General features: G+C 40.2%; 3 protein-coding genes across 4 annotated transcripts; all 3 read left to right on the top strand.

Moving 5' to 3' along the window:
• Position 1: 1 nt before the first annotated feature.
• si:ch211-12e13.12 (paralemmin-2) lies at positions 2-5,986 on the top strand. Its single transcript, XM_049578085.1, has 2 exons — positions 2-2,601; positions 4,743-5,986. The coding sequence occupies exon 2, from the start codon at positions 4,760-4,762 to the stop codon at positions 5,441-5,443; it is 684 nt and encodes a 227-aa protein (XP_049434042.1). The 5' UTR covers positions 2-2,601; positions 4,743-4,759; the 3' UTR covers positions 5,444-5,986.
• Positions 5,987-7,684: 1,698 nt separating this feature from the next.
• susd1 (sushi domain containing 1) lies at positions 7,685-21,785 on the top strand. 2 transcript variants are annotated; one of them, XM_049578083.1, is made up of 14 exons: positions 7,688-8,045; positions 8,474-8,633; positions 8,784-8,924; positions 10,243-10,398; positions 10,602-10,754; positions 10,980-11,159; positions 16,355-16,519; positions 16,714-16,808; positions 17,055-17,241; positions 17,402-17,495; positions 20,237-20,492; positions 20,583-20,622; positions 20,831-20,924; positions 21,306-21,785. In XM_049578083.1, exons 2-14 carry the CDS (start codon positions 8,579-8,581, stop codon positions 21,340-21,342), a joined length of 1,653 nt encoding a protein of 550 aa, XP_049434040.1. In that variant the 5' UTR covers positions 7,688-8,045; positions 8,474-8,578; the 3' UTR covers positions 21,343-21,785. The 2 variants fall into 2 exon arrangements, with proteins under 2 accessions (XP_049434041.1, XP_049434040.1); XM_049578084.1 differs by having other exon boundaries at positions 7,685-8,633; positions 17,411-17,495.
• A 182-nt stretch (positions 21,786-21,967) lies between these two features.
• zbtb26 (zinc finger and BTB domain containing 26) lies at positions 21,968-25,426 on the top strand. Its single transcript, XM_049578082.1, has 2 exons — positions 21,968-22,282; positions 23,354-25,426. The coding sequence occupies exon 2, from the start codon at positions 23,400-23,402 to the stop codon at positions 24,729-24,731; it is 1,332 nt and encodes a 443-aa protein (XP_049434039.1). The 5' UTR covers positions 21,968-22,282; positions 23,354-23,399; the 3' UTR covers positions 24,732-25,426.
• The last annotated feature ends 1,046 nt before the right edge of the window (positions 25,427-26,472 follow it).

The following is a 26,472-nucleotide window of genomic DNA, read 5'->3' as shown; positions in this document are numbered from 1 at the left end:
TGAGTGACATGCAGCAAAGGGCCACAGGCTGGAGTCGAACCTGGGCTGCTGTGGCAACAGCCTTGTATGTGGGGCGCCTGCTCTACCACTAAGCCACTAACACCCCATAACAATGCACTTTTGATGAGAAGCAGTAGCTTTGGTGATATACTTTTAATAACACTGTTATATTCTTTCTGAGAAATATTCATACCCTTATTCCACACAAAGTCCTCATATCAGTAAGTATATCTAAGACAAAGATTACAGTCGCTGGAGTGTTTTTTGGAGTATTCCGCAACTTGTGAAATACAGCTGTGCTAACTAATTCAGACACCCAGGAGGCGTGCAAGGCTTTAAGCCAGTTTTTGCATAGATGTGTAATAATACCTAAACACTGGATACCTAGATGGCACCTACACATTACAATGGAGTTGGCACATACGCCAAAACAGCTTCTAGAGTCCAGGTTCACTCAAAAGAAAAATATTGTAATATTATTATACATTTTCCACGATTTACTTACGCAGTAACGTCTCTCCCTGTCCCGACTCATGGACTTCACACTGTGATGACAACAAAGATGTTTTAATTGCTTTTCTCAGTTTAAGGAAAGTTTTACAAATAGAAAACCATGGTTAAAAAAATCAGAAAACAAAGTCATAATTGACCTTGTTTGCAGTTCGAGGTGTCCTGTCAACACTTTCACAGATGTGTCTTTTACAGTGGTATTCATTGGAGAAAATGCTTTTTTCGGGCTGCATGGTATGGTATTTTTTTCTCTTCAATATCCTGAGTGGTCTCTGGGGAAATTGGAAGCAAGGCTCAGCAGGCTCCTGGAGGCTTGAATTTTCATAGTGGCCAAACAGTGGAACTACATTCATCATGATGCCATGTTGCCCAGCAAGACTTGTCACACAGACTGGACACTTTATCATGCTCCACCCACCAAAGTTCACTCACTTGCTCTATGTTAGGAAAAGGTGTAAGGAGACAGATATTATCACAGCCAGCAGGTGCTTAGCTTAGCTTCGCATAGACTGGTCACAGAGGGAAACAGCTAAGCTGGCTTTTTTTTTTGTTTGTTTGTTTGTTTTTTAACATTTCTGTTGAGTTTGGATAGAGGAATGAGATAGAACCTGTTTTGAAGTGTTGGTAGATGTATTTTATAACTTTGGGTTTCGGTGATCCAAACACAAGTGGAAAGCCAAGACACATTGCTGTTCACACCTGTGTCTATCATCTCCAGCTGACCGCTTGTGTTGAGATTTCATTACGGCCCTGCGCACAGTTATTACATCCACACTTTTGCTAGCTGCTCTGTAGCATGCTTGCTTGTCACAGCAGCAGTTGTGTCAGTGCAGTCTGAGATAGATGTCAGCAGAATTCAACATCTCCTTTTATGGGGCAAAATGATGGACGGCCACACAAAACTTCGCCCAACTCACATAAAATGGGTAAGTTATAGAACGTTAGCACGCTGTCACCAAAACAACCACTCCATCCTGCAGCAATGATGTAGTCCTTGTTGGGGACGTATCAGGACGTATTAGTGTTTACACAACAAAAGATTTGTGGTCAGATGTGTCATGGACCATCTCGGCAAGTGGTTTGAGTGAAGAGATCACAATGCGTCTTGGTGGTTGTTAACACTTGTATTAAGTGCTGCTCACTTGTGATCAGATCACCCAAGACGCATGTTAATACCATGTCTGAACAGGGTCAATGTGTTCTTGTCAGATATTATTTTAAACCTGTTACCATAAAAGTTGAGAAAGAATTGGAATTGAAAGATTTCTGACTAGTTTTATCTGGAGGACTACGTGCTGTAGGTTTCATAGCTCTACTGTACATGAGCACTTTGTTAAATGGCATGTCTCCTGGTTGACAACAGGCCAATGCAGACATCATCCCTACAGGGAGCAAAGACTTTTCAATATTTGATCCTTCCGTTATTCCTTTTTGCAGTGTTCATGTATGTGAAGGTCTGTCCTACTGTATTATTTATAGGAACACATTCAGTGCATATGGGACTGAATGTGAAGCCATGCATCCCTGCACCACTGCAACATTTCATAAAGGGAATAATGCGAAGGAACCACGTTGATAAGTGAGCCTTGGAGGTGCTAGTAGTCAGATTTTGTTACTTTTGGACGGAGCCAGGCTTGATGTTCCCCTTTGATTCCAGCATCTATGCTAAGCTAAGCTAACTTCCTGCTGGTGTTCCCTCTTGTTTAACAGAAAATGTGCCCCAAAAGTGAATATTTATTTTATGTTCTGATTGTTTCCAGGTGAAATGTGTGTAGCTGTGAATATGAAGATCATTAAAAAAACACAGGTTAAGCAGAAGCTTAAATGAAGGGGAAAAAAATAGCAGTGGTGATGGTGTGATTGCAATCAGTGGAGCATCCCGTGACTGCCTCCCTGCACACACTGGGAGCAGTTGTAGTTTATAAGATGAGGGGAGGGCGTGTGTGAAGAGTCTATGTTTATAGACTTCCAGCAGCGGAGAAATCAGTTTCAGCAGCTGTACCACAGATCAGAGGGACACATGCTGGGTCATCCTACCTCTGCCATGTGATTTTCATTACTGCAACTCGGGGAAGAGTTCAACTGTGGAAGGTAAAAGCATTTTTTAATATTTGAATTTAAGTGGATTTTTGTGAAAATTATAATTTCTGTATGTATGAAACTGTATTTATTCTTGTTTTGATACTGTGGTCATTGACATATAGCCTAATAGTAGTTATTATAGGATATAAATGTTCTGTCACGCTACAAAGGAAACCTACTAAATGCTTCAACTCATGATTGGCAATGAAATTATTTTTAAGGTGACTCTGGGATCTTTTAGACAGGATTCATTCAGCATTATTGTCTGATTTCTCCTTGTCCTGTTTATGTAAGTTCCCTCTGCCACAGTTAAAGCTGTTGCCAACCTTCCCCTAGTCACTGCTGAGACAAAAACAGCCGCCAACCAAGTGCAAACTAAAGCCTTAATGCAGTGACTGTGTTTAAATCAAATCTATTTTTCATCTATTGTTGCTCAGTCACTGCTACAAGCTGGAGTGGAGCACGCTGACTCCCGCTTGAACATGTACATTGCCGTTATTATTCATTTATAGAGTCCCGATTCTGTCATGCATTTGAGTCAGTCAAGTGTAACAGGGTCAGTCTGTTAAGCTTCTGTACAGAATGGATTGCATTCAGCATGTAAAGACGTAAAGTGGAAACGCTCCACTTTGAAGAAGTCTTTTAATCTTTTTTTCAGTGTAATTATCTCATTTGTTCCGAAGTGATTTGTCCATCACATGTTTTTCCTTAAATTTTATCCCACAAAATACTTTTTTAACATTACCTTTTCATAAATAGCCTACTACTCTGTTACTGTAGCTATGGTTAAAAGTACATTTCTACAGCATGTACCTTTATAACTCCTGCCAGTCTGCCTAAAGTATGTTCTGAAGTGCTCAGATCACTTTATCTGTGTTGTGTCTGTATAGAAAAGGGGAGGGAGTGTGTGTGTGTGTGTGTGTGTGTGTGTGTGTGTGTGTGTGTGTGTGTGTGTGTGTGTTTGAGGGAGATGAAACACACACGCACTCCTTCCTTGGTTAAGGCACTTTAGAGGAGTTCGTCTGTCTCCTTCTTTCAAAGAGCTGATCCTCAGGGAATTTAAGTTATTTTTTGCTTCTTTTAAAAGTAACAGCTTCATTTATTTATTCAGAGGGGCCAATACTAAATGACAGCTTGTTCTCTCGCAGTGTTGTTCATAAAGTCCACTGCACTTACTATTACCTGCTCCAGTTGCTGTGTTAGTGAAAGATGTGAATAATAATAATACTGCAACTGCACAGTAGTACCATGTATACTGGGGGGAAGTGTGCCATTGTAGTGTCTGTAATTTTCTATTGTTGGAAAAAAAGTCAATCTTAAAGGGACAGTTCATCCCAAAATCAAAAATACATATTTTCCCTCTTAGCTGTAGTGCTATTTATCTGTTCAGATTGTTTTGGTGTGAGTTGCACAGTGTTGGAGATTTTGGCTGCAGAGATGTCTCCCTTCTCTCCAGTATCATGGCGCTAAAAGGCGCTCAGCTTATGGTGCTCAAAGTGCCAAAATATACATTTGAAAACTTAACAGCAAAGTCTCTTTACAGAATTCATGTCCTGGTTACTCAAGATAATCCACAGACCATGTGAGCAATTTCATGTAGGAACCATTTTCTTAAATTACACCCACCAACCAGATTAATGGGCAGAAGGAAGCGTGCATCTACTCATAGATGAGAAGCTTGTGCTTGTGACAGTATGAGATGTAAACATTAATGGCGTCCTCCTTGGCTGAGCTGTAACATTAGCAACCACAGTGGTGCTAGTTGAGCTTGCAATAGATGCATGCTTACTTCTGCGCAGTGATATGGTTGGCAGGTGTAGTTCAGTACAAAGCGAGGTCTGTGGATTATCTTGAGTAACCGGGTCATGATTTCTCTAAAGAGACATTTCTGTTCTGTTTTTGGCCCTTTGAATACCACAAGCAACTAGAGTGCTTGAGTATACATAAAACTACAGGTAAGAGGAAAAATATTTATTTTTGATTTAGGGGTGAACTGTCCCTTTATTAACTAGCTTTCTCTGGGGCTTGCAACCATATGTTATTGTCTATATCAAAGTTAAAGCTGTCATATAAATCTTGAGTTAAGGTGCTTTTTCAAACTACAACTTTCAAGGTCAGGAATTAACTTCCAATTTTCTGTTTTGTCTCAGTGCAGTAAAAGCAATACATGAAGAAGCAAGGAAAAGGCAACACTGCTGCCAGTGTCCCCCTCTCTTCCCCACCAGGGAGCAGCAGTGTGCAGGTCTGCCATGACTACCAGAGTGTGGCTTATAAGATGTATCCTGGGAATGGTCATGCTATAGAAAATGGATCTCACACCAAGAGAGACCAGGTCACCAGCCGAGATGGTACAGGCAAGATGTCCTCTGTTCCAGACATCATCTCTAACAGCCAGGAGCAGAGGTGCAGCATGAAAGATGAGGGTGCCCAAAGGAACACCATGTGGATGACAGATTCAAGCAGCCAGGCCTATTCAGGGCCAGAGGACAATTCCACAGACCCACATGAGACCCTGACAGAGACTTCAACTCTGACCTTTGTGGACGTTCACACCATGGAGGACTCAGCAGAGAACCATAGCCTTCATGGGGTGGGGATGGTGTACCTCAAGGAGTTTGTGCTGATAGATGATGATGATGATGGAGACATGTCTCTAAGAGAAAAAACAGTGACAGACATGTCCGTCATGGATGGAAAAGCTGCTGAACTGGTGTGTGGGAGGCTGTTGTCCACTTCCAGTGGATCATTGTCAGAGTGTAAGGAGGAATCTCCAGCTCCTGAAGCACCTCCACCTGAGGCAGTTGAGACTGCACATGAAAAGAAACGCTGCTGTTTCTGCACTGTTTTATGACCAAGCAGGAGCCTGCAGCAGTTTGTCTCCAAGATCAGGACTGTCAAACTGTCCGAGACAACTGATATGATGAGTCTGGGAGGACATTTCTACATACTGGGTTTATATATGTGTTGCTGTTGATGTGCAGCAGAGCACATTTATAAGTATGGTGACAAACTGGGGTGTGAGTTCGTTAATGACTTCTTCTTTTACTCAAATTTTACAGAGCCCTTATTGGACATTAAAAATAATCAATCAATAAACAGATTTTTGTTTGTCTCAAATGTCAGCCACTAATTTCCTTTTGTAACACAATTATGGCAATTATGAAATGTATGTATGCTGAGAGACGTAATGCTTTAAGTTTTACATAAAAGTTTTTGATCATGTGGGTTAAGATAATCATTTTCAAGTAACAAACATATCTCTTGAGTCTAATATACAATTGTGATACTAAAAAATGCATGTTCCTGTAATATTTGATCTGAATGACAGACTTTGTGATAACTAAACAGGTCTACAAAGACCAGGTGCTAACAACAAATAAAGATAACTCCAATGACCAAATATTGTGTCTTGTTTTTGTCTCCATGCATACTCTGTTTGTTTATGTGGGATAACTACAACCACACTGCATAAATATGCCAAAGATAAGAATGTACAATGACTGCATCAAGCCAAGGGAGTGTATGTCCAACACATTTGTTAGACCTGAGGAAGTAATGCATTTTAGGTCGATGGAGTATACTATTAATTCAGGCAGAGCATTAAACTGAGTCATGCTTACATTAGGTGATTGGCATCAGTTGTTTAATTTATGCTGTACAATCACTGGCTCATTCATAGATGTGTAGCTACCAGCTGATTTGTACCATCTAATTATATTCATAGAGGTGTTAGCATGGCCATCATAAGCTGGCACTTTTCACACTTGCTCTGGCTCCAACATACAGTATCTTGAGTATAACTGATTTAATCTTACTATATCATGACGAAAACTCTGTCTGTGGGTGTGTCTGTGGGTCTGTTCCACGTTTTTCTCCTCACTGACTTGGTCAATCCATGTGAAATTTGGCACAGTGGTAGAGGGTCATGGGAGGATGCGAATGAAGCAATATTACATCAATTGGCCAAAGGGGGGTGCTATAGCAACCGATTGAACCTACAAACTTTGAATGGGCATATCTCATGCCCCGTATGTTGTAGAGACATGAAACTTTGCACAGAGATGCCTCTCCTCATGAGGAACAAATTGCCTCAAGAACCCATAACTTCCGGTTATACAGATCTTCCGCCATTTTATATTTCTTGAAAAACACTTAAAATCGATCTCTTCCTAGGAAGTTTGACCGATCTGCATCAAACTCGGTGAACATAATCTAGGGACCAATATCTAAAGTTCCCTCTTGGCAAAAGTTGGAAAACTTCCTAAAACCGAGCTTCTACAAGGCAATGAATATTGTGGAGGGCGTGGCTCATCACATAAAGATGCATAAAGGGTTTCACCGATCACCACAGTACTTCGTAGGCATATGACCACACATAGTCTGAGGGGACCCCTTTCATTATTGACCCGACCAAACAAAATGGGGGCGCTAGAGAGCTAATTTCTTATCTAGGCCTAACCGCCATATTGATTTTTACTAAACTTGGTAGATATGTAGAACAGGGCGCCTCAAGGTGACTGGAGAAATTTAACTGTAATTGGCAACTGGGCGGCGCTATAACAACAGAAAAATGCTTAAAAATGGTTAAAATGCAACCAATCACTGTGGCTCCCCCTGTCAAATGTTAATGTGAAACTGTATGTGGGCAACTGTGCACTCAATGGGTACAGACTAGTAATAATAAATAAAAGCATGTTCATGTATGTTTCTATTAAAAGACTAACTTTTCCAACGAAATCATGATGACGTGTATTTGAGAGCTTCCTAAGAAGCACCGCCCCTCCTTTCAAATCTAACTCAAAAACCATTTGCTACAAATGATCAATTCCCTGATGTAAGCATTTCTGACTGAACTAGAGGTTTCATGGTTTCCTTCTGAACTGGGTAATTAGCAAGAATAGCAACAGACACTAAGAAAGTCCTGCCAAGAAGTTTTACTACTCAACAATCTCTTGGACATGCAGTAAATACCACAGTGTTTAGCTCTAAAATTAAAACATGGCCAAATAACCATAGCTTCCTGCTGACTTTGGTTTGAAATAACGGTTGAAACAACTTTTATTTGCACTGACTGCATAATTACCAGTTCTAATAAGATCTGGGCCGGGACATAGGCAGTTTTGGGGCTGCCTGCTCTGAGGTACAAACTGGGGTTAATCAGTCCAGTCCAGCCGGCAGTGGTGTGAGGCGGTAGCTTTTTGGTTTGAGTGATGGAGATCCCCCGCTAAGGACCATGCTGGGCTGAGAGATAGCAGCCCACCACACTTATCTCTCCTTCCCACAGCACACCAACTGACACCCCCTCAGCACCCACCACAGACCCTGTTTTAGGATGAGGAGGGAGGTTGGTTTCATTGACTTCAAACATACATTTCTGGATTATAATCTAAAGGGTAAATAAAGTAAAATTTAATTAAACAAGGGTTACAAACTTCTTTAAATATGGACAAAAGGTGAGGTTGCACCATGATATTCATAAAATGTTTGGTCTACAATCGTATGTTTGTCACTAATATTATTACTATACTATTACTAATATTAACTTGATGTAAGCTATCTAGTTAGTTCTTGGTTTTATACATATACTAATGATATGGTTAATGTGCTTTTAAAAGACATCTTAAATGCCACAGTGTTTGTAAGAAGGCATCCAACAGGTTTGTTAGGCCAAATATAGCCGTTATCAGACACCGCAGCATGAGTGTGCAGTTCACCAGTGTGAGCACTGAGCGTATCAACACATGTGAAGTGTAACTGAATGTGTCAGGGAATGACAGATTAAGCCACAAAACCACCAACTGCAAGAAGACCATTGAGAAAAGGAGCTATTTCTCAGAGTGACCTCAGCTCACCCACTCCCCTGTTTATCAAACGCGCTCAGTGTCATCATGGTCGGAAGACGGAAGTAAAAAATGAAAAAAAGAAGATGGGGATGAGGAGGCTGAGCGTCTGGTAAAGTGAAGAGAGCAACGGGAAGACTCTCGAGATGGGCGAGAGAAACAGAGCAATGATCGTGGTTTTTCTACTTTGTGTCATTGCAGGTGAGAATACTGATAATGTGTTGTCCCACCATTCACATTTTGTGATTATTTGATATAACTCCTCCTTTTTTATAATCTTACTGACAATTGGAGAAGGGGTGAAAAACCTCTGAAGATACTGACTGATGGATGGTCTTTCTATCCTCTCAGAGATGCCAACAGAAGGCCAGAACCTAGATGTGTGTGCCACCTGCCATGCAAATGCCATGTGTGACAACAAGTCAGATGGCTCCGGCAAAGTTTGTAACTGCAAGTATGGGTTTGTCGGAAATGGGAGAACCTATTGTCAAGGTAGGAAAAAACGTTTTGAAGTGTGTTTGTCACGTGGAGCTAAATGAAGTCTTTTCATCTCAACCTTCATTTTTTTCTAATGAGGAAAGGGATTCGCATTGTGAACTGCAGACTGAGTTTCAATAATGACTTCTAAGTTTTATAAAGGAATTTATCTGATGTTCTAATTCATATTTTTGTATTAATAATGGATCAAATTACTATGTGATATGTGAAAGCTGTACCCACAGAGAATCAAAACCCCTATCCTTACTGTTTGGGTTCAGTCTCACCTCTCTCATTAGCAGCAGGCAGCTGTTCACAAACACAAATACGCAGCATGCCACCTGCTCAGCTCCAAACAGCAGACAAGTTAGTGACTAGATAGTGAACATAATGGAGCATTTGACAGCTAAGGAGCCACATATTTTCCTCAAGGGGTGGTACACAGCAAAAGAAAGTTAAAGGTGAATATTAGACTTTGTCAGGTGAATACAATTACAACAAACACAACTCCATATGAATGCTAATAATGGTCTGTGTTGTCCGTGTGTCAGAGTTCTGTTTACAGCTCCCTAAGTGGCCAAATAAGAGTCCACAGCCATGTTAGTGGCTCTGTGAGGCTGTACTCAGGCACAGCCAAATGCTGATGTCAGCATGCTAATATGATCACAGTGATAGTGCTACCATGCAGATGTTAAGTTGTCCTTTATTCCCAGAGCCACATTAAAACACATTTCAGTACAAGGAAAATTTAAAAGTGGATAAATACAAAAGCAGCATTGTTTGATTTGGTTTAATTTGAATAAGCTGAATTTATCAAGCTTCTAGGTTTTTAAGGAGTTATTACCATGCAGCCCAGTTGCCAGAAAAAAATCACAGATACATTGCATTTGTAGGTTATTATGTAGGGGATACACTGAAGCCACTAAAAACACAGCGATGTCTTGCTGAAAAGCAACCTTTTTTGTTTGTTGGTCTCGAACAATGTTCTGCAGTAGTCTGCATCAATGGCAGGTGTCTCACCTAGTGTCACCCCATTCACCATCCCCTCCACCTCCTGATGACAAAGTTAGCTTATATACTACATCACTTTACATATGATATGTATGAAATGTACAAATACAATGTATCTGTGGTTTGCAGAAATGTACATGTCAACATTTTCTTCTGGTCGCTGGGCTGTACCAGGTTCATTATTCACTATTCACGCTAACACAGAATGAATGTCACAGAAGACATTTTGACTTGTCAGACTATAAAACAGATGGAAATAATAACGTTAATGATTTCAACTCCTTTTCTTCTATGTTTAAGTGTAATTTTTTTTTTCTTCCAGATAAGGATGAGTGTCAAATAGGAGCAACTAAGATCTGTGGGCAACACACCACCTGCCATAACACTTACGGCAGCTACTACTGTACCTGCCTGGCTGGCTACAGCCCTTCTAACAACATGACAACCTTTATCCCAAATGATGGAACCCACTGCCAGGGTGAGTTTAGGGTGGGCCTGGGTCTTTTTTACAGGGCTCTTAAAGGTATCAAACTACATAAGAGATTAAAATATGTCCACTAATAATGAGAGATGACAACATTAAGTATATGCAACAGCTTGTTTTACCTGGAAAACAAGCCTTACAAAGTGGATGACATTATGGATTTTATGTCAAACGCTCATTTACCATTGGTTGTGCAGACGTTGATGAGTGCAGGATCACAGGCCTTTGTGGAGAGGGAGGTCTATGCAGAAATCTTGACGGCAGTTTTGAGTGTAGCTGCCAGCTGGGATATGAAGTCCACAATGGAGTGGAGCCCTTCAACCCTCAAAGAGACAAGGCTTCCTGCAAAGGTAAAACTGCATTAATGGGATTTGGATAAGCACACTGACCCTTTAGAAGATCATACATTCCTACTGTGTATTTTGTGTATTTGTACTCCATGTGTACCCTCAGTTTGGTCCTGGCGGGTATAAAAGTGACAGTACCTGCTGAATGTGAAGTCCATGCTGTTTGTGTGGTCAGTGTGTGAACAGCTTGAGCTAATCTTGAGTTTTGTATGTTCTTGTCCCACTCAGTGGTTGACTGCGGCCAGCCAGCCTCAGTGGAGGACACAGTGTTGCTGTCAGTCACAGGGACCACATACGACAGTGTGGCCATGTTTGTCTGTGATGAAGGCTTTGTGTGGAGGAGTGGAGACAACAGCTCTGTGTGTGGAGCTAATGGACTGTGGAGAGGACTCACTATGGTCTGTGAAGGTAACAAAACCCAAGCAAAAAAACAATTTGCCTCTCTCCAGAGCTCTTATTTTCCCTTTTAGCATTATAAGGATTATTCATCAGCAAATTGCAACTCTTGCAACGCTTTGCTTTCTCTGCTCGTAGGTGCTGGTAATAGTTGTTTGGCTTTTCAGTCGTTCTTACCAGTGCCAATCAAGTTTTTCTAAGGGAAATATGAAACACACTGTAGGTTTTTTTATATACATATTTTCAAATCTATATCTCGTTAAATTGTAACATTTAACTTGATAAACTGCATCATAATAAAAAAATGTAACGATAACTTAGCCATGTTAGCTGTCTGTGTGTTGGTTGATCCACTTTGAAGTATCTGGATTGCCATTAAATTTGGTACAGCCGTTTATTTTTCCCCTCAGGATGAAGCACAATAATTTTAATGATCTATTAACTTTTCTTCTAGCGCCTCCATCAGCATTGTTATTGCAGCTTAGTTGCCAGAAGAGAATGTTTGTGTGTGTCTGCAAACCACAAATACCTTACATCTGCTGGCTTTATATGTATCATAGTTTGTAAGGTGTAACATCTAGGCTGGTTTTGTCATCTGGAGGTAGAGGGGATGGAGGACAGCTTGTCACCTTGGCAAGAAGTCTGCCAAGCTGCAGACCCCTGTATGACACCAACAAACAAAACTGGTTGTATTTAAAGGAGTCATTGCAGTGTTCCCAGCAGCTTTTTAGGTTCCAAACATGGCTATTTTAGCACCCTCTCTGTTTTTTCCTTGTGCTCCAGATGTGGGTATTTTGTCACAACCTGTCAGCAGCAAAGCTGCTACCAAAAGCAGTTGTTTTTTAATAGAGATGTTGCTGGTTTTGCTGTCAATACTGTCCTCCCAAAACTGGGTATTTTAAGTGAGTATGTGATCTTTTGATAACAATAACCAAGTGTTCTTGCCTAACCTTAACCACACAGTAACCACAGCACTGATAAATTGTAAAGTTGTAACTTATCTGCAACATAATAACTTGCAAGTGCAACTTATCTGTGGTTTGCAGAAAGATGCAATGCCAACACATTTTTTGGGCAATGGGCCTTTCTCACAGCAGACATTTTGACTTGTCATAGTAGGAAGAGCACAAGTAAAACTGAAAATAGTAACAACAACTATCTGTAATTCCCAAAATTAGGTTTATCATCCAGCCCCAGTAGACAGTAAGATGTAATACCAACTGGTTACAGCCTCATTGAGAACTCACACACAGTATTCGGTACACAACCACATATTAGGTTTAATCTTTTTTATTATGACAAGTCACTCCAATACGGGGGCAGCTACCAGTACCTATAAATAAAGGACAAACATGATGGGTGGTTTTTAAGGGATAGGTTAACAAATTTTAAAGTCCGTCATAAAACAATCGGACTGTGAATACTGTGCTCCACCGCAGTCACATTAGGAAGGGACCACTTCGCAGCCACTATGCAAAGGATGAACTGTTTAAATGCTACCATGGCCATGTGAATATTGTTTTAGACTTGAAACATCATGAACCTCTCCTTTCAGCCTGAAGGGCTTGGTGAGGTATTGACTCTCCCACGTATTACAGCGCAGCTTTTCAGTGAGTTTTAAACCAGTTTCCTGAGCACAGGATCATGAACCTGACCTGCCAAACAGAGATTTTCCAGTGAATATGGTTTCATGCAGCATGTCACTGCTTTGGCCCTCAGAGGTTGACTGTGGCTCTCCCCCGACCCTCCCTCACTCTCATATGCTGTGGAATAAGAGCACGAGGATGGGCTCCAAGGTGCTTTATCAGTGTAACTCTGGATATCATAATGTTGGAAAGGGCAATGTATCCATCTGTAATGCTGGTGGACAGTGGGAGAGACCGCCTGTGCTCTGTCAAGGTACAACCACTGTTCAGATTGTTTTTTGTTTAATTTTATTTTTTTTTTTAATTTTTGCACTTCTAACTTCCTGAATTGAGAAAACTAAAATTTTTGTTCATGTTACATGAATATGTATGTTGTTCCTTGTAGAGACTTTGTGTGGAAGTCCTCCTATAATTGAATCCACTGAGCAGGTGTGGGACAGTGATCCAACCCCTGGCAGCACTGTGCTCTATGTTTGTAAAAAAGGCTTTTATAACAAAGGAGGACATAACGTATCAATCTGTAATGCAAACGGTCAGTGGACTCCCCCAACTCTGTCATGCCAAGGTGATTCAAACAATGACTAAAACCTCTGAAATGGTTTTCTTTTCAAACATGAAATTGTAGGAAATCATTGCTTTCTTTGTTATGTGTCTTATTGTGTATCCAGTTTTAGGAAAAAAATCTGACTTAATAAAAAAGTGTTTTACTAATAAAATGATAGAAGCCTGCACACCCTACCCTGGTGTTTTTTAACTTGTCCTTGCCAATTAGTCTGCGCATAGCCACACAGTCCTGAGAAGAGCTAATCAGCATAAGAGAGATCACCTGTGTGACTCATGTGATCACAACTACCACTTTTATCAAAGTGCTTAGAATGGATTAGAGCAGAACTTCTATGTTATGCACTCAAAATGTTGATGTTTAATTCTGTATAACCCCTCTATGTGCATCATTTCATGTCCCAGAGATATTATGTGGTGATCCTCCTCTACTGCCTCACACTGGACAAGTGTGGAATGGCAGCTCCACCCCTGGAAGCACAGTGACTTACTATTGTAAATTAGGATTTGATCACGATAGAGGAAATAATATGTCACTGTGCACAATAAATGGTTACTGGACAAAACCAAACATCTCATGCAAAGGTAACAACTTGCTCCAAAATGTTATTAAAGCTGTAGTTGGCATTGTTGTTGTCCTGTTTCAAATAATAGATGTTGTCACTCAATTGAATATTGTTATTTCCATCCTTGTAGAGGTTGACTGTGGTGTGCCCCCACCCATCCCTCATTCAGTCATGCTGTGGGATAAAATCTCCACTGTGGGCTCTCAGGTTGTTTATCAGTGTAAATCTGGATATGGCAGTGTTGGAGGGAGAAATGTATCAGTCTGTATTACCAGTGGAGAATGGGATGGAGCCTCTCTGCTCTGTCAAGGTGATAATGACATCAGTCTACACTAATATATTAGTAGTTTATTATATAGTATCGGATTACCTGCATCCAATAAAAGTAATAATGCCACTCTCAAATGTTAGCAATACATCATGATTTGCACACTGTTTTCAAACAATATGAATGTTACTGTCATCATCAAACATTTCAGCATCTACAATGACTTGCTGTCTTTTTGTTGTAGAAATCAATTGTCAAGAGCCTGTTTTTAAACCTCATGCTAAAATGCTTTGGGATGGCACATCACGCATTGGCAGTTTGGTGTATTACCAATGCGAGGAAGGATATTACACCAAGAGCCTGAGAAACTACTCAAGTTGTGGAGAGAATGGACTGTGGGAGGATATTGATCTATGGTGTGAAGGTGCAATGTCTGATGACAGATACATGGATTAATTGTTTAGATTTCACAATACTTGCAGCAATTAGCACAAAATATTTATAGCAATGCTTTGAACATTTTGGGAAATACACAAATGTGCATTTTTTGTTGAGCAAGGATGCCAGATGTTACTGCCAGATAATTACTGTATTTTTTATGATAATTTTGCCCTCTGTACAATACACAACCAATAAAGCGAAAAAATGTACAGCAATTTTACAATTTTCTGACACTTAAAATTTGTAGTTAGTTTTAGTCTGTGCTGTCTCATTTAAATAATTTCCTGACATGGTCAGGATAACAAAATATGAATTCTATGTCTGCATTTGCATCTCTTTCTTACTATGGCATGCTGTGTTAAAGTTGTTAAGAATGCACTAGTTACCCTAGTTATTAATTTAACTTGCTCAGAATATGAAAAGGCTTTGGATAGTGTTGTAAATTTTTACATAGTGGGCTATAGCAATATGTGTCAGACTGATGGTCCTTTGGACTCATACCCCCTTTCACACATCATAGCTCCGTCAGCTTGCCTGATTTGTATGTCAAAAATACATTTTGTGAAATTATTTGGTCTCATGGTAATGACTCACAACAACACTTAAAAATATGTCAATTTTAAGCCTCTGGTACTGTAGTTTAACATTTCCCATCTGGCAATGCTGTTGCTAAGATTCCCTGTCAGGAGGCAAATAAGTTTATTTCCCAAAAAGTAAAAGTCTTGCTTTAGAAGATGGATATTATCATACTGTGCTTGTTCTCATTATGCTGCATCTCCTCTTCAGCTGCCATCTAAGATTTGACTGTGCTATCTGTGTTTTGTTGTTGATGTTGTTGTTGTTGTTGTTATATATCATGCCTATTAGCACACAGTCTGTGCTAAATCATGTCTGTGTGCAGAAATAAGCTGTGGCCCCCCACTAACCCTCCCCCATACTAACCTCCTGTGGGATGGCACCAGTAGACCGGGAAGCGTGGTGCTGTATGAGTGCATGGATGGATTTTATCAGGAGAGTGAAAATAATATTTCAACATGTTTACAATCAGGACAGTGGGGTGAAGTATCAGTAAAGTGTAAAGGTACAGTAAAAGTTAATGCTTTTATTTATCTGGTAATCAACTAATAATTGCTCAGATCGATGTTGTTTAAGTTGTGGTTGGAGGCTCCATTATATGTTTCTACTTGGGCTCTATGTTCTGTGCTTGTTGCAGGTCTGGAAGCAAATTTAGGTGAATCATGTATTGTATGTTATCTCAAGTTGTGCTTACATTTATTTCATGGGCCAATCCACTGCTAACCCAGTGCTGAGGATGTGATTTATTTACCTTCACTCAGCAATGGCTTTTACAACCTGATGACTCTTTCAGTGGAAGGCACTGGGAACCTAGCAAAGATACTAAAGAAGAAATATACTGTATATAATCATGCTTATAAGGCACCACAATGCGTCAAATCAATTAGCTAAGGCAAGATTCAGAGAAAAGATCTGCACACTATATTAAAAGCTCCCAGCAATTTTTATTTTGCAACATTTCGACACAGTTTGACAATGCCTGATCAGTTTGAAACTTTGCACGATTGAAATTGCTGGGAGCTTTTCATACAGTGTGCCGATCTTTTGACAAATTCTTGTCTTTGGTTTGTTTTATGATCCAGCACCTTTAAACAATGTTTGGCTGTTAGCTACACTTAGCAAACCAAATCACTGTTATTGTTTTTCCAGCCAAATGTGGCCCTGTTCCCTTCCTTGCCAAATCAGAGGTGGCATGGCATAACAGGAGTGTTGTGATCCACCGCTGTGTGGATGGATATCACAGCTGGAGAGGCAGCAATGTCTCTGTGTGTGGCAGCTCTGGAGTGTGGCAGAGAGCTACACTGAGATGCATAGGTGAGTAAGAACATAACAAGTCAACATAACCCCACCAGGAAGATCTGTATGTTGGAATGTTAAGTTGGCCTCAAGTAATAAAAGCATCAGGATAGGTATGATGCTTGTGTGATATCACTGATTTGCATCGTGGATATATTTGTAAGCACATTTGGTGTATCATCACTCTCCTTTCATTCCCATATCTATTACAGAAATAAAGCCACCTATCAATCACCTATTTGTTGTCAATGAAAGATGTCTGCACTGGAGGGCAGAGAAGTATGAGGAGGATACAGAACAATACAAGGTAATGGGATATTTCATCAGACTTCTTTCACTGCAGTTGCTATTTATCTAATCTTCATCTTACCATTATTTGTACGTACTTGTTTTCCAGCATAGGATACTATAGGTGCATTCGATAATTTCTTAACCTTATTGTCTGGTTATATGTGAATTTGTGTATGGATGACACCATACTGTTTTTTTCTACCTCTATCTGTGGAGTATTTTGTGACCCTGACTGACTCCACATTCAATGTAACCATTCCAGGTGACATACATAGGATCCAGAGACTATCAGAGGTCTTTTTATGATGACAGGAAGCAGTTTCTGAGCTCTAAAGCTGATCAGCTGGAACTCTGTCTTAACCTGCTTCCAGTCACAAACTACAGCATCTCCATCACTGCAGTGTCTGCCAGATTCACGGCCACTACCACCATGAACACCAGTTTACCAGGTATCCTTTTAACTCTTATATTTACTCTACTTTGACAAAATGTTTTCCTGCATCAAAATGAAGCCCTGAGATATCAGTTTTCTGAAAACATTTAGGACTGATACAGTTGTACTTTATGTCATGCAGTCTTCTTTATATTGAGCATAATAACATTTGACAGTGCCTCCAGCACCGATTGTCTACTATAGAGAATTTGAGACTCCTGTACCAACTTTGAGGCTACGCAGATCACCCAGTACACTGGACCCAATAAGGTAACAACCTGGATATGTGATCAGCTCTTCTGTTCTTCTATAGGTTACGGGGGAAATTAGAACCCTGTCACATAATATAGACAGTCATACACCTTCATGCTTCAAATGACCTACTAAAGTCCCCAATTTATCATGTTGGCTGAATCTTTACTAGTCAGTCCAATCATTGCAGCTTTGATAAATACTTGACTCAGATTGGCCCATGAATGCGTAGACTTTGCTGTGCAGTTACTTAAAAACAAATCACAATTTTATTTTATTTTTTTTAATGAAACTATATAATAAAAGGAAGTTCATAATTCATTTGTACATTCTGGACAAAACCCTTAACATAAACAGCTACATTCAACAGGCAGGATATGAAATTTTTCCCATTCAGTTTTCAAGGCTGAACTCAATCTCTGTTACATGGCAGCTGATCTCAGCATTTGTGTGGAGATTAAGGATCTCCTGGACCTCATTGTTTTTCCAATTTGCAGCATTTTCAGCTGCTGCTCTTACTCTTTGAGTTAGCTGCTAACTGCTCACAATTGTTTTTTAAATCTCTTGGCTTTAGATCACACACATAACACGTCATTAAAACATTACACATATGCCATCCATGGTCACATCCTTCCTGCTGTCCATTTTTACACAGATGTCATTTTAGCGCTGCTACTACCTCTGCTGCTGGCTTAAAAGTTAGAGACAACTCTGTCCCCCCAGTTCTGCAATTGTACCTTTAATAAAGCACAGTCAGGCAGCTTAACAGCATGAAATTCCCACCTTGAACAGGCAGTGTAAACACCACATAAAAGTTGGTATTAGGGCTTGAGCTGAATCAATAAATCAGCCGAGTCAGTACATTCGTCAATATTAGCTCATTGCAGGTATATCTGTACCAGTGCATATATTGGCTGATAAGTAGCTGACACTTTGAATGAAAGTGAAGGGGAAGCAAAAATTTGCCAATGTAAATTTAATGTGTGATGTTGCTCTTACACAGTAAGAGGTCCTGTTTAGTATGTATCTTCTAATCTAAGAGATCATTATTAAGATTTATATTTATGCCCCTGTAACAACTCCCCCTCTAACTTGTAATGAGGGAGTTCCACAAAGCTGCATTTTGGGTCCTTTATTCTTCCTCCTTTACATCAATGACCTTTTTAATGTGTGCAAGTATTCTAATTGTCTACTATACACAGATGACATTCTTATTTTTATCTCTGATCCAAACTGTGATGTCTTAAACTCAAAACTATCCTCTGATCTTAACTACATAATCATCTAACTATCAATGTCAAGAAAACAGAATTTATGTATTTCCATTCCCCTAAGAAACCTATACTCATGTCTGGCCCTATTCATTTTGCAAATCAAACACTAACCATCACAGAAACCTACAAATATCTTCTTGTATTTCTTGACTCACATCTTACTTATTAACACCACATTCAGAACCTAACAAATAAGCTCAATCAGAAATTGTATGTCTATAACAAGATCAGACCATATCTCACCCCAACTTTTCTGGACACATATCTACATGCAAATATTCTCTCAACAATATCCTGCTGTCACCCAATTTGGTCCGGCGTCACCACAAAGGAAACCACTGAATCAATAGCAAGACTATACAACAGGGCTTACATGATCCATGGAAACCTTCCCTCTTGGACTCACCACTGCACTGCACAAATAACCTAGCCTTTAGATTTTACTTTCAGATCTAAAACAACTCCAACCCTACAATTACTGCTCTACTTCCAACACACACAACACAAGAAGAAATCACTAGATCAATTTCACATGCAGGGCGGCACGGTGGTGTGGTGGTTAGCACTCTCGCCTCACAGCAAGAGGGTTGCCGGTTCGGGCGTAGAGCGTAGGAGCCCTTCTGTGCGGAGTTTGCATGTTCTCCCCGTGTCAGCATGGGTTCTCTCTGGGCACTCCGGCTTCCTCCCACAGTCCAAAGACATGCAGATTGGGGACTAGGTTAATTGATAACTCTAAATTGTCCGTAGGTGTGAATGTGAGCGTGAATGGTTGTTTGTCTCTATGTGTCAGCCCTGCGATAGTCTGGCGACCTGTCCAGGGTGTACCCTGCCTCTCGCCCAATGTCAGCTGGGATAGGCTCCAGCCCCCCCGCGACCCTCAAGAGGATGAAGTGGTTAGAATGAATTTCACATGCACTCATTCCTGTAGCACCTTACAAAAACCATTATGGTCAGATAATTTTTTCACACTAAGGCCCACACTAAAATTTAGAACAAGATCCCATTATACATTGGAGCAATAACTTCTACTGCACATGTCAAACATGCATATAAACACTATTTGATGCAAGGACAGACCTGCAGCCACTGAGTCTTACTGTATATGCCATCTTGCTCACAGTTTTAACTGTAACACACCCAATGTTACTTTAATTCTTTTCCTTTATAAACAAAAATAAAATAAATAAAAAGTGAAACAATTTGTTCTTTCTTTCTCCCAAATTTTAGTATCCATCAAGCTGTAATTTGCACTGAATCATCATATTTATTGCCATATAGATAGTAACCTATTATTTATTTTAAAATCAATTGTGATATACTGATTTAATTACTAAATGAGATCATGGTGTATTAAAAAAAGAAAACATTTACAAAAACTGTTTACCCAAATGTTTATCACAAATGAATATATCCTTTAAATAGGCTATTCAAATTAAAATGTGGCACCTTCAAAATATGTGATTGTTTTTGTTCTTCATTTTGCAGTTTGTACCAGGTGTTTGTGCTTCCTGTAGAGGGGATTCTGGTGTTTGACTGTTCCTCCTCTGCAAGTTCAGAACCCTCAAGTGAAGTAAAGTCCACAACCAAGTATATCACTGCTCAGATTGATTTGAGACATGTCAGGTCAGAGATGAACTTTACTGTGGGGGATGGACTTTACTATGGAGGCTTCTTTAATGCACCACTGGAGAATGGCAGGAACTATTATATCATCTTACGAGTTGTCAGTCAGTGGAAATCGGTGGGTGCGACTACTGTACAATAAAATAAATTAAACTGCTCCCGACTTTGCAGTTTACTTGTTAAATTATCTGAATGTTTTCTCTCCTAGGCTTTAAAAAGTTCTTGTGTCCTGTGGGCTAAAGTAAGAGGTAATTCACTGGCCAAAATACCCAGACGCTAATGTCATTTTAAAGTTATGATTTTTGGATTTAGATTTATTTTGGGAGATGACATTTTACCTTGTTACAATATTCTAAAGTTTCACCAGAAAGTAACTGAGTATTAAAAATGCAAAAACAATCAGATTTAGAAAGCGCTAATTGCCAGTTACTAACACACTGCATTTTTTTGTTCCAGGTACATCATATGTTCTGAGGGTTTCATCTCTGTCTACTGTTGCATTAATAGGACTGGTTGTCTTGGTCATTTCTGGTGGATACAGTTTCTCCTGGTGAGGAAGATTTTTTTTAATATTTGTACAACAATGACCTGTCTGTACCTGAATTAAATCAAATGTTTACAAGCAAAAGTCATTCTAGCGTTTCTGGAATTTTCAAAGATGAAGTACATGCATGATCAATAATTCACTTTTGATATTATTGAACCATTTATTTGTAACATAATTTTAAGGTAATGTAATCACAGCCTGCAAATTAAATATACATTTTTGTTTTGTTTCGGTCACAAAACACAGAAATTCAGTTTATAGTGAAAGTGGCCTGTTGTATTTCATTATGAATGACTGTAACGTAGATGTTTGCACAAGTTCAGGTATAACACAGGACTTGTAGTTAGACTTTAATGACCTGGTGTCCCTCTGTCTATTTTTCAGGATTTTCAAGAGGATAAGACGCTCCTATAAGTGCTGATGTTCTGTCATTTTATTTGTCAGTGTGACAACTTAAATGACAGTTTTGACTTCCTTTCTGTACATTTTGTTTTGTACATTTTGTAAATAATTATAATAAACTTTTTTTTTCCACGTCATGAGCGCTTAAATAATTATTGGATGTGAAAAAACCTACAGGTTAAAAAATTACCAGACTCACACTCACCATGTGCTCTACTTAACACAGCACAGCCACAGTACATTGTCGACAATTAATGTCAAATACTGTCTCTTTATTTCATGCCCAAAAAGTGGAAAAGTAGGTGTAACATGAGTGTTATGTAGGCTGTTTTTTTGTTTATTGTTTAAGTGTTAGTATGTCATAACATTGTCCAAAAATTCATTCAAAAAGTCATAGTCAAAGTGGCCCTTTATTATGTGCTGGCTCCCCTAAAACCTAAAATGACATTCAGTCATCAAAACTTTGAGAACCCCTGGTATACGCATTATTTCTTTTCTTTAGAAATTATTATTATTGTTTTCTTCTCTTTTTTTCCAAAATACTTTAAAACAGTCAGTTACGCTGTTAAATTCCTAAAAATTCCTTCTGGGGGAATCTCACCGCAGAGGGTGTCTGTTTTAGGATGCCTTTAGGGATCATTAGAGGGATACTGGAAAGTAACATCCTAGATACTTGAGAATAATGTAATTAAAAAGACACAGATAAATGATTATTTTTTGTTTGTTTGTTTTTCGTTTCTGTAATAACAGTAATTTCGACTTGTTTTATCTATGAAGTAGCCTATGTGAAGAGAGAGGATGAGAGGCACAGATGAAAGCTGATGCCACATGTGTGGTACTGGGCCTTTAAATGGGATTTGCATCCGGAGCAGCTCCTTGATATCCCCAGACACAGACAGTACCAGTGTCCTACTGATGACAACCCATCTCTAGCGGGTTTGTTTACAAAAGGTTAACAGGTACACAACTTATATTACTGTCAACCGCAGTTAAAACATAGTAATAAAGCTAGTTAGTTAGCTGCAGTGTTGGATGTTATCATACAGCCTGAGATGGCAGCTAAAGAGTGGATGAGTAGGCCAAAGGCAAATATGGAGGCGATTTGTGATTAATTGTTTACAGTTAAAGCTAGCGTTAAGCACAGAGAGTCACTCTGTACAAAATTACTTTTTGTCTTGCTCTAATAGGCTACCTATGTCCCCTCGACAGAAAGCCAATAGCGAAACTTTACTGTACCGACGGTGCTAAGCTAACATCGGTGCGGCCATAACGTCAGGTCCAGTCTACTCGGACAGCGTAAACCAGGACCCAGGGATAGACAGCTTTACATTGATGTCTTGTCTCTCGGCAAACCTTAGCAGCAGTGAAACATGAAGAGCTTAACATATTTTACCATTTAACATTATTCGGCTTTTAGCTGTAAGCATTTATCAACAATATTTCATCTTTTTTTAGCTCAAGCACTTCGCTAATGTTACCAATAGGTAAATCAGTGACCTGTTAGCTTACAGTAATACACTGTAATACAATAAATATTTGTTGTTATAATTTGTTAGAGTGAATGAACACCGAGCCGAAGAGCGGTCAGTGCTTCTGAAAATAGTTTAAACACAATTAGTTGGTAGTTCATGAGACGGACACGTTTGCTAGTTTTAAATTGGCAGGTTTCTGAACCGAGTCTGGTGATCACTGTCACCCTACCCATTAGCGAGGCACGCGCCTAGCATGATGGTGGTTATGATGATATGGTGGTGATTGTGATTGACGCAGGTGGTGTTAGTTAAATCAATTAGCTCTTTATCTTATATTGAAATATGGGCTGTGTCCCTCTTGAAGTACAATACGATGCAGAGTTTAATGTAAGGAGAGATTACAGTTGTGTATTCTTAGGCAAAACCTCTTGAATGTGTATTATAAGACTGCCTACCATATTAAGCACAACAGTAAAACACAAAATATCAAATTCACACAAAGTATAGAATGGGATTTTGCTGGAGAGATGAGACAGTCTATGTATTTGTGCTTAACAGGTGCACTGCTACTACTACTGTTGCTGCTGCTGTCCCTCGGTTCAGTATGGCCCAGAACCAGGTGATTCTGCAGTTCCGCTTCGCCACATTTGGGGACTCCATGTTGCAAAAGATGAACCTCTTGCGACACCAGAGACGTTTCTGTGATGTCACTGTGCGCATCAATCAGCTGGAGGTCCCCGGTCACAAGGTAGTGTTTGCTGCCGGCTCCTCATTCTTGAGGGACCAGTTCATCCTTCAGCAGGACTCCAGGGAGGTCCAGATTTCCATGATCCAGGAGGCGGAGGTGGGCCGGCAGCTGCTGCTGTCCTGCTACACAGGTCAGCTGGAGTTTCCTGAGCTGGAGTTGGTGCATTACCTGACTGTGGCCAGCTTCCTCCAAATGGGCCACATTGTGGAGCAGTGCACTCAGGCTCTCAATAAGTTCATCAAACCTCAGTCTGCAAGGCAGCTGGAAGTGGATGTGGGTATGAGGAGAGAGAAGAAGGAAGACGGTTTGTCCTCCCAGGCCCAGAGAGAGCAAGAGCGCTCTCAGGTTCGGACTGTTCATCAGGAGGAGGAGGAGGAGGAGGAGGTGGGGCAAGTTGGAGACGGCAACAGTGGTGACGATGGTGATGATGATGATGATGACGATGACGACGATGTGATCATACAGCCTATGTCCCCTCTCCAGATCTTAAGCAGACGTCCAAAGCAGGGTATGGTGGAAAGTGACATCACTATAGTAAAAGTTGAGTCTGTGTCTGACATAGCAGAAAACTCCATCACTGGTCACTTCCCCACCAGCCCACCTGCTGCCCTCCACTCTCCTGAGCCCCAGCACTCCCTCATCAACTCCACTGTGGACAGTCGTGGCAGTGAGATGGCGGTTCCACCTGGTGTGGCCGGATACCCGCTCAGCCCCCCTCCTCAGTCCCCTCCTGCAGAGAAACACAACGTGCACCAGAGGAACTATGACAAACCTCTCCAGTGGTACCACCAGTGCCCCAAGTGTGCCCGGGTCTTCCGCCAGCTGGAGAACTACGCCAACCACCTCAAGATGCACAAGCTGTTTATGTGCCTGCTGTGTGGCAAGACCTTCACGCAGAAGGGCAACCTGCACCGACACATGCGTGTCCACGCCGGCATCAAGCCCTTTCAGTGTAAAATCTGTGGTAAGACCTTCACCCAAAAGTGTTCTTTGCTGGATCACCTAAACCTGCACAGCGGGGACAAGCCACACCGCTGCAACTACTGTGACATGGTTTTTGCTCACAAGCCAGTTCTCCGTAAGCACCTCAAACAGATCCACGGGAAGAACAGCTTTGACAACGCAAACGAACGCAACCTGCATGAGGGAGGGCTTGACTTTGATATGAAATCTGTGGACCTTTTTTAGTCGCTTTTAGCTGTTGAAGACACTGACACGGATTATACAAAGCTGGAGCGAGTGATTCCTTGGAGAAGCCAACAGTTGCATTATCAAAGATGGGCAGATGAATGAACATAATGGCTGGTTTCTATACGTGTCAGCCTCTTCCTGAAGGGTTTAACTAGAAGACTTAATATAAGAGAAGATTCCCTGGTCTACATTTCACTGTAGCTTCATTAATGTGGACTGTTTTTATTTTTTTTGTCTACAGTACTTTGTAGATGCCTTCATATCATACTTGAAACTTCAGCACTGAAATGAAAAACATATTGACTGTACTTCCTTAGTTTTATTGATGAATTGACATGTCTTTGTATCTGTGTTATTCAATTTTTTTTTAAAAAAATTGCAAATGAAAAATATCCATATGTATATTGTGTATACAGTCTACTGTAGCCTTTCTTTCCTGTGTGGATATGACAACATGGACTTCATAACTAAAAAGAAACTTGAAAGAGGTTGGGTAGAAAAAAACATTTTATTGAAGGCAAGCTATGCCAGTAACAAATGGGATGCCAAAGTGTCTATGTGAACTGAAATGGTTCTTTTATACAGACTTTATATCTGACGTACTATCGGACCAAAGTGACATTGTATCTGTCCTGTGTTCATAGAAGTCAATGTGTGTTATGAAATTAAAAACTGACTCTTAATCAATATTAGTTCCAAGTGTTATTTTTCTGACACAGTTTTCTTTCTCTTTTAGTGATGTTGATATTCATTTTGAAGAATTAAGAATTATAAGCTCAAAGGTTTCAGCTAACTCCCTCCTCAGTGTGCAGGCTCTGTTTTACAAGCTGTTTAATCAGTTTGCAGTGTGAGTATCTGAAGTAGCATGCAAATGTGTGGTGAGTTTTAACAAAGTTACTTTGTGTTTGACGGGATCACTAAAGAGTACACAGCAGTGCACGTTTTGCAAGTCAAAGTGGCAGTTTCACCCTCCTGTCTTGCATCTTTCACAAAATGAAATGATTAAATTGCATGTGTCACATTATGTTGTGGGTGTGTTACACTAAAGTATGAGCACAGGAACGGTAGCACCATCTGAGCCAACACCAACCTGGCATCAGTGCCTGTAATAACTGGTTCACTGTGTCAACATCTCCTCCTCTTCTCACCACCTGTTGTCACAACTTTGGAGACATGAATTTCCATATCACATGGCATCTACTGAAGAACTGGTTATACACAACAGAGGCTTCTATGATTGCATTTGCTAAGGACAGGATTGTACTCATATCTACACATGCAGTGCTGTGTTGAATACTAAAGATGAACAGAGCCTCACATACACCAGCAACACTCAACTTACTGCACTTGGGCCGAATCTTGTCCACAAAAGGGTGCTGGGTGGCCCAAAGACAATTTTCTAATCCACAATGCATCACAATGGACTTTGAATATAAATAAGGTCCCGCACTTTATAAAAAGCACCAAAAATCAAGCTTGTTTATCAAAAACAAACAATAAAAAGGTGCCTGGGGTGGTACGCTGGACCTACCAACAGAGGTCCAGGCTAAGCCCTGAATGTCCTCAAATGCTAGAAATACCCTTTTGTACACCTGAGCTGCTTACGGTTTCTTCACCTGGATTTGCCCCTTGTCAAAGATGAGTGAGGGCAGCAAATATTGAAAGGCTGATAAAAGGCAATTCATTTATTATATACTGATAAATATTATTAATGTTTGTTAATTAAATGGCCTCTGGC

The sequence above is a fragment of the Epinephelus fuscoguttatus genome, linkage group LG6 (genome assembly GCF_011397635.1).
Source record: "Epinephelus fuscoguttatus linkage group LG6, E.fuscoguttatus.final_Chr_v1".
NCBI classification, from domain to species: domain Eukaryota; kingdom Metazoa; phylum Chordata; class Actinopteri; order Perciformes; family Serranidae; genus Epinephelus; species Epinephelus fuscoguttatus.
Note: the sequence above shows the minus strand (reverse complement) of the source record. Positions and strands in the feature narration are given on the sequence as shown.